This window comes from Myotis myotis, unplaced genomic scaffold (genome assembly GCF_014108235.1).
Source record: "Myotis myotis isolate mMyoMyo1 unplaced genomic scaffold, mMyoMyo1.p scaffold_m19_p_5, whole genome shotgun sequence".
In the NCBI taxonomy this organism is placed as follows: Eukaryota; Metazoa; Chordata; class Mammalia; order Chiroptera; family Vespertilionidae; genus Myotis; species Myotis myotis.
The window spans coordinates 80930629-80938677 of record NW_023416357.1 but is presented as its reverse complement, the minus strand read 5'-3'; the positions used below and the strand labels follow the sequence as shown (position 1 = coordinate 80938677).

At 53.5% G+C, this 8049-nt stretch overlaps 1 protein-coding gene across 3 annotated transcripts; it reads right to left on the bottom strand.

Moving 5' to 3' along the window:
* Positions 1 to 358: 358 nt before the first annotated feature.
* On the bottom strand, positions 359 to 7374 carry LOC118655885 (mucin-3B-like). Of its 3 annotated transcripts, none has more exons than XM_036308451.1 (11): positions 6088 to 7374; positions 5812 to 6000; positions 4719 to 4834; positions 4547 to 4605; positions 3565 to 3710; positions 3073 to 3138; positions 2590 to 2752; positions 2202 to 2372; positions 2018 to 2115; positions 1717 to 1764; positions 359 to 1573 (listed from the first exon to the last, which is right to left on the bottom strand). In XM_036308451.1, exons 1-10 carry the CDS (start codon positions 7244 to 7246, stop codon positions 1721 to 1723), a joined length of 2211 nt encoding a protein of 736 aa, XP_036164344.1. In that variant the 5' UTR covers positions 7247 to 7374; the 3' UTR covers positions 359 to 1573; positions 1717 to 1720. The 3 variants fall into 3 exon arrangements, with proteins under 3 accessions (XP_036164344.1, XP_036164345.1, XP_036164343.1); XM_036308450.1 differs by having other exon boundaries at positions 360 to 1573; positions 1717 to 1769; XM_036308452.1 differs by lacking the exon at positions 3073 to 3138 and having other exon boundaries at positions 1717 to 1769.
* Positions 7375 to 8049: the final 675 nt, after the last annotated feature.

Here is an 8049-nt window from a genome sequence, read left to right as displayed (position 1 = left end):
CAGGCCCTCGTGTGAGCGTGTCTGCCACCCAAGCTTGGGGAGGCTCGAGGCTCAAGGTCTTTGGGGAGGCCCTGCTCACCCATTGGCACAAATGGCAGTGCACCCAGTCCAGACTGCCCACCTCTCTGACCCAGCCCTAAGCTCCTGATGTCAAGAAGGGAAGAGTACAGATAAAAATCCCAACAGGCCCCCATGGAGAGGCTTCCCACTCCCTAAGACAATGGGCGTCCCAATCTCTATGTTCCCTATGATGGACCCCTTCCTTCCCAAGAAAACTAGCTTTCCCCGGCTCTCCTACAACATCTCCTCCAGATGTCCCTGTTCACCAACCAAGCGGAGGCACCAGGAAGTGAGAAGGAGAGACACAGAGCAGCTTCTTTTGCAATAAATGTTATATTGTGTTCCAAGGGAGAATTGGAGACTTGCAGGCTTCCTGTCCCCAAAAGAGACCTCCCTGCCTAGGAGGCTGGGCTTCTGGCCTCAGAGGTTACTGCAGAGACAGGGGTGGAAGCAGGAACAGAGTGAGGAGGAGGAGGAGCTGGGAAGAGGGTAGAAGGCGGGTGAGGCAGTGAGGAGGGGATGGAGAATGAGGGGAATGAGGAGGAGGGGACTGAGGGAGCTTCTCCACCACTTCCCTTCAGCCTTGACGACCTGGGGGAACCCATGTCCCAACCCTCCCCCCACCCCACCCCCCACAAGTATCCAGGGCCCTTAGAAAGGAGAGGAAGGGATGGAGCCTCAGAATGGGGGACGAGAGCCTGGGGAACACAGCTGGGGGGTTCTAAGATGACGAGGGCATCTGTACCTAACTAGGGACAGGGGCGTTGGGGGAGAAAGGAAGATTTAGGACTGGGGCACTGAGGTGGAGAGTAAGGGCTTAGGGCTGAGGGTACAAGGATGGGGAGGGAGAGAATACAGATCAGGAGGAGATCAGGGCTGTGGGCTGGGATGTGGGGAGAAGTGGTTTAAGAAGTGGTTTCAGTCGGGAAGACAAAGTAAAAGAACGGGAGTAAGGGCTATGGCAGGGAATTCTCTAAGGAGGGAAGGAGGCTGGGGTGGTTTGGGGGCTGGCTAAGGTAAAGGTGAGGAATAGGCAGAATGGAATGCTCACAGGAAAATAAAGACTAAGGCCTGAGACCCAAGGATGCGGGGACTGCGGATCTGAGAGAAGCCATCTAAGCATGAGGGCTGACACAGGAAGGGGTATTGGGATAGAAAACCGACTGAGCACTTCTGGTTTTCACAATAACTGTACCGGTATCAGAACAAGTGTGCTATACGAATTTTACATGTATGGAGAAGTTAACAGATTTCCCCAAGGTCCGACAGAAGAAGAGCCTGGATCCGAACTGGGTCTCCAGATGGGTTTCACCCAAAGTGGGAGAAGGATGGAGGTCAGAGGATGGTCAGATTTTGCCCAAGGAAACCAGGACACGGAGCAGCATGAGACCTGGGCCATCTCTGGAACTGGACGCGGTGCGGGTGGTTCCTTCTTGCTGCCTGGGGCAGTGCGGAGGGGGTAATGCAGAGCTCACAGCCGGGACAAGGCCACCTCAGGTCTCTGGATGTGTACCTACCAGAGTATGTGAGAGCGGGAGTGAGAACAGGGAGCCGCCCGGCTCAGACTGGCTGGGAGGTTTCTGCCCCCTGGTCCTCATTCAGCCCCCTGCCCTTGTGGAGAGCTCCTTACCACCCATCCCCCTTTTGCCACCTCACCTGCTTACTGGTGTCCACAGTCTCCAAGGCCACGTGGAAGTTTTCCTCCTTGACTTGAGAGAAAAGCAGAAGGAAAAAGCATGTGGAGGGAAAGAAATGTGCGTTAGACAGGGTTCAGGGGCTCCCGTGCCCCTCTGGCTGCCCTGCTAGGGTGGCCTGTGCAGGACGTTGGCCTTCCGCAGGACGGGGGTGGGCAAGCAGGAGGTAAGCTCCCCAGTAGGAGGTATATGTCTGTCCTGGGCAAGGGGGGTCTTTGGGTCCTGTCCAGCCCCTGCCCTGCTCCTCCGGGAGGCATGATCACCTGCTCTGTCGTCTTCAAAGCCCAAGTTTATAAAAGTTCCCACAGTGTTGTCATCACACATCTCGAACCATTTCCTGTCGTCCTCATCGTCCCTGGACCTGGTTCAGGGTACTCACGGTCAGGGCAGGGCTACCGCGTCTGAGACCCCTTTGCCACTCTCACCCGCAACCCCCAGGGCGCTCACCAGACTCTGTCTTGGCCGCGCCTCTTCCGGTAGCGCACCACGAAGACGCCGAGGGCCCCCAGCAGCAGCAGCACCGCCGCGGCCCCCGCTAGGCCCCCAACCAGTGCCTTCCAGGCAACAGACACCTCGCAGCGTGGGCCCGAGAACCAGTGCGTGTCCGTGGAGAAGCAGCTGGAGGAGGGAGCCACAGATCACAGATCCTGGCCACCACCTGGCGGTGTCCATTCGGCACCGGGACCCCGCGGGTACGACCAGGTGGGCGGGGCTCCACCCTAAGGTGAATGGAGGGGGGGGCGGGACGAAGCTGGGGCTGGGCAGGGCTGGGGCGGGGCCTACTGGTAGACCCAGCGGGCTGTGGGCGGGACTCCAGCCTGTGTGCGGGCCTCACCGGCACGTGGGCCCGCTCCTCTCCAGGAGGCACTGGCCCTGGTTACAGTCCATGGCGCCGGATACGCCTGAGGTGCAGTTGGTGACGCAGCGGAGCCTGTTCTCCTCCACCAAGGGGAAGTAAAAGTCCTCATACCCCTGGGCAGCGGCTCGGCGGCAGATGGCTGGGGTGGGGGTAGGGGGCAGACAGACAGCGACATTACCCACTGTACTCAGGGGCCTGGTTATAATGATTCTGAAAATTGTTATATTTCCAAGAGTGGGGTGTCGTGGGATAGACCCTGGGATTAGATGAGGGAGGGCAGTCCCCCAGGATCCCCACCCTCTTCTCACCTTCTCTGCTGCTCCAGGACGGGCAGTACTGCCCAGGCCACATCACTTGCCTCCCCAAAAGGTCTCCCCATCCTCCCCAGGGAATTCCAATGGGCAGAAGTCCCTGGGGGAGGGGTCATGGCTTCCTGGGGCCACTTAGGCCTTTCCTCACCTTCCACAGTTAGCTCCGTCCTGGTGTTGTTGTTCACCTTGATGGAGTCAGGCTTAAAACACAGGGCTTGGGGGACATAAGCACAAGTGGAATTGGGTAGGAGAAGTCAAGGATTCAGGGCCAGGGAAGCAGGGCAAACACAGGGAAGGGCAGCAAGGGCTTTGTCGGTAAGGGGGATGTATGGATGGGCTGCAAGGGAAGAATCCTTTGGCCTCCCTCATGTCTCTGGAATAATCAGGGGTCCTCAGGCATCCTGGAAACCTTAATAACTGTCAGGGGGTCTCTACCCAGCGCCCAACTTCTGGCAAGTTCCTCTTAGCCCCATGCTTGACCCAGTTGGCTGTGGGCCTGTGTCCCTTCTCAAAACCTGCTGGAGGTACCACAGGGTTGGCACCTGAGCCCAGGAGGCCCCTGTCTGAGCTGGAGCAGACTGGGATAGTGGTTGTGACCCTGACCCATCCCTCTAGCCCAAGGCCCTCAGCCTCAACTCACTGTCGTTCTGGCAGTTGTCCTGATCCTGGGTGACATTCTGGAGTTCCTCCATCAGGACTGTCTTCACCTTCTCATACTCGTTCTCCAGCTGGACACTGAAGGGCAACTCCAGCAGAACCAGATAGTCCACCACGATGCTGCCATTCCTGACGGGATCAAGGGGGTCAGGGAATCTTAAAAGGTGTCCAGGCCTGAGGCACAACGATCCTTAGTAGGACACCTCTAGGACAAACCATGGGTGCACAGGTGTTGGGAGGAAGGGGAACAGAGGCAATGAGTTGGAATTCCCAACAGCTCAGAAGGAGCTGCCAGCACCCCTGAGGTGATCAGCCTGGGAAGGCAGGACAAGGAATGATGGCCATTCTCTTGCATTGCCTCAAGCCATTACCAAATCAGGCCATCCTGGGCGCAGTATCTTGCTCATGCTGACCCACCCAGCAGACCAGGTGCCAGCCAGAGAGAGACCAGCTACAGTGCAGATACTAGGCTTCCCACCAGCCCTCAGGCACCACTCCCTACATGTCCCATGCAATCCCTCTCCTTCCAATGCACTTAAAAAGTTGGGATGGCGCCCAGTCACAGTGGCTCGGTGGTTGAGGTAACAGTTGGATTCCCGGTCAGGGCACATGCACGAGTTGTGGGCTCAATCCCCAGTGTGGGGTGTGCAGGAGGCAGCCAATCAATGACTCTCTCTCATCATTGATGATTCTATCTCTCCCTGAAATAAATTTAAAAAATATGTTTATTTATAAAAAGGTAGGGATGGCATCCCTCTTACAGAGAAATTGCCCCCAGAAAATTATCTCAAAAAATCCGCCATGGAGTAATTCCCTTGCATATTCTCTTTGTCCTTCTCTTTATGAAATTTGATGATTTCAAAAGCAAGTGATGGCTTTTCCAGCCTTTCTTCACACACACACACACGCACACACACACACACACACCCCAGCACTACCTCCACAGCCCCAGAAGAGTCTCCTACCTCAGGGACAGGATCTCCACATCCTTGAACCCCTGCACGTTTTGGTAAACCTTCTGCATCTGAAATGCCAAGGGTCCCTGAGCTCACATTTCAACCACCAGACCTAAGATCACCAGGGGCCCAAGCTGAGCTCCAGGTGAGAACCCATGAGTCCCCTCCTATTTCCCCTCACCTGATGCTTGAAGGTGTTGCTGAAATCCATGTAGGCCTTGGAAGTGTTATCATTGAGTTCCGGGGAGAATTCCTTTTGGACAGACACCTCCATGCCCACTTCAGTGTCCACTGTCTCTGTACACAGCAAGCCCTTTTCTTATCATTTGATCTTCCACTCCTGTCTGACATCATCACCCCAACCCAGAGGCTCCTCCCATGGCCCCTCTCCATGTTCCCTGAGGACTAACTGAATAGCAGGAGAGAGAGAGAGGTAAGCATTCTGAGATGAGTTTTCCTGAGATGGGAGAAAGAATGAAGTCAGAATGCACAGAAGTCAAGCCTGTGGTCTCTCCCTTGTCTGCCCCAGTGGGAGGCAGAATAATGGCCCCCAATGATGCCTATGTCCTAATGCCAAGAGCCTGTGAATATGTTATGCTACATGGCAAGGAGGAACCAAAGTTACAGATGTAATTAAGGTTACTAATCAGCTCACTTTAATATGTAAAAATTAACACCAATTATCCAAGGCCCAATATAATCACAAAGTCCTTAATAGTGGAAGAGGGAGCAGTGAAGGTCAGAATCAGCCAGAGGAAGATGTGAGTATGGAAAAAAGTCACAGATGTAGTGTTGCTGGCTTTGAATATGGAAAGAAGGGGCCTTGAGATAAGGAATGTGGAAGGCTCCAGAAGGTAGAATGAGCAAAGAAATGGATTCTTTGAAAAGGAATGCAGCCCTGCTGAAGCCTTAATTTTAGCCCAGCAAGACCCATGTTGGACTTCTAATCTACAGAATTATAAGGTAAGAAATTTGTGTTGTTTCAGCCACAAGTTTGTGGTAGTTTGTTACAACAGCAATTAGAAACTAATATAGCTCTGAGCAGCCAGGCTGGGAGGAGACCCTAGAAGGACTGTGGTCCCAGCCACTTCCTGGGGGTGAGGGTAGAGAAGAAGCATGAGATGGGATAAGGGAGGGCATGGGAGAGAAGGCAGGGATGAAGGGATTGGGCAAAAGAGAATGGGTGCCTCCAGGCCAACCACAGGACTGAACCCAGGGAGAGTCAGTGGCACCTCCCAGAAGAAAGTACATAGGGCAGAACCCTGGTGACTCACCCACTTCCACCTGTTCCACGGCAAACTCACAGCGGATGCCATAGAAGGCACTGGGGCAGCGGCACTTGACGCCATCCCATTGACCTCCATTCTGGCACTTGATCTCCTTGAGCTCACAGCGGTCCCCAGAGAACCCCGGGGGGCAGAGGCAGTGGCCCTGTATCCAGGTGCCACCATTGTCACAAGTGCCTGGGCAGCACAGGAAGAAAGGGAAGTTCAGGAAAGAGCCTGACATTGGTGACACGGGAATTTAGTAGGGGAATGAGCATGTCGAACCTGCAGTGGTGGTCAATTTAGACTGTGTGGTCATCTGAGTAGAGGTTGAAGTTGTCCTGGGTGACGTATAAGTGGTGGGATTCTGAGTGGTGGCCACCGATGTCTCTAGAGTCCTGTTGGTGGTTAGGGTGGGGTCTGTCAACTTGCTTGACGTCATCATGGCAGTTGGAAAGCTGCTGCTTGGTTTCATGGTTGGTGGGAAGCTACTGAAATTGGACACAGGTGACGTGGTGCTCATCCAGGTCTCGCTAGTGGGTCTTTGTGTGCTCGTCAAAATTGTGTTAATGGGGACAGTCCCAGGGCTGGTAGAACTAGCAGCAGCAGTTATAATGCTGGTGGGGTCAGTTTCCTGAACTGAAGTAGAAGTGTCCATATGTGTAGGAAATACAGTTGTCATACTAGTGAAACTAGGAGGGGTGGTGGCAAACTCAGTAGTAGAAGTAAACACTGATAATGGAATGGTGGGTGTAGAAGTAACTTTACCACTAGAATCAATTTCTATGCATGGAGTGGTGGGAGAAGTAGGCACTATTGTAACTGATATAAATTCTGGACAAGGGGTAGTGGAGGAAATAGTAAAAGTGGTGGTTATTTTAGTAGAAGAGGTTATAGTAGAGGGCATGGATGGAGAAGTTCTTGTAGTTAAAGGTGAAGAAGTAGGAAAAGCAGGGACAGAAGAAGAACCTTTGTTTCCTGTACTGAAGGAATGTGAGGGGATAGGAGAAAGGTTAGTAGTAGTAACGGGCACAGAATTTTCACTGGTGTAAGAAGGAGAAGGGGACATTGTTATAATGGGAACTGAAGATGAGATTATGGTACTAAAGGCAGTGGTTATTGCATTTGTAGATGTACTCAATATAGAAGATGATATGCTAGCAACACTTGAAGTATGCAGTGTCGTCAGAGTGGAATTTGTTCCCATGTTTGTGGACACAGTTCCTGATGTTCCTGAAGTAGAGCCAACAATTTCAGTAGAAGTGATTGTGTAAGGGGAAATGCTGGTAGAAGTACTGACTTCAGTTGTGGATGTCCGCCAGGTGCCAGAGGTAGAGGCAGGTGGGGTTGCTGTGGATGTGGGTGTGCTGCCTGTGGAGGAGCTCTCTGATGTAGTGATGCCTGGAGTACTATGAGTGGCAGTCGAGGTGGATGTTGTTTCCATGTCGGTGGTAGACGTCGTGGACGTTGTCTCAGTGGAGGGAGAGAGGGAAGTTGTTGTGATGGAAGTGGACGGGGTTGAAGTGGCAGCAGAAGTGGGCGTTTCCGTTGTGGCCGTGGTGACGGCACTAGAGGAAGGTGTGGGGATGGAGGTGGCATGGGTAGTAGAGGGTGTGGTAATGGCGGTGGACAGAGGTAGCGTTAGGGGTGACAGTGGACACTGGCTGTGTTGTAGAAAGAGTTGGCGAAGTCGAAAGCACAGTGGTGGTGGGTGTCAAGGTACTGGTGGTCACTGGAGTCGAAGTGGTGGATGGCACAGAAGTGACTGTGGTCGTGGGAGTCACTGAGGACGTCGTTGGGGGAGAAGTTATCTTTGTTGTGACAGGCCCTGTAGGAATGTCACTGGTAGTAGTAAGTGTAGTACTCCAGGTAGATGTGGCATGAGAGGTTGTGACCGTGGTGATGTCTGTCTGTGTAGAGGCCGCAGTGGAGGACGATGTTTCCGCAGGGTTGTGATTGTGGTTGTGGCGGTGGTGGATGGAACAGACGTACTGGAGGACAGGGTGGACGAAGTGCTTGTAGTAACTGTAGTGGTGCTGTCTGTCTGTGTAAGGGTTGCAGTGGAGGACGGTGTTTCCGGGGTTGTGCTTTGGGTAGTGGTTGTGGTTGTGGCCGTGGTGAATGGAAAAGATGTACTGGAGGTTTGGGTAGATGCAGTGGTTGGAGTCAGTGTAGTGGTGCTGTCTGTCTGTGTAGGGGTTGCAGTGGAGGACGGTGTTTCCGGGGTTGTACTTTGGGTAGTGGTTG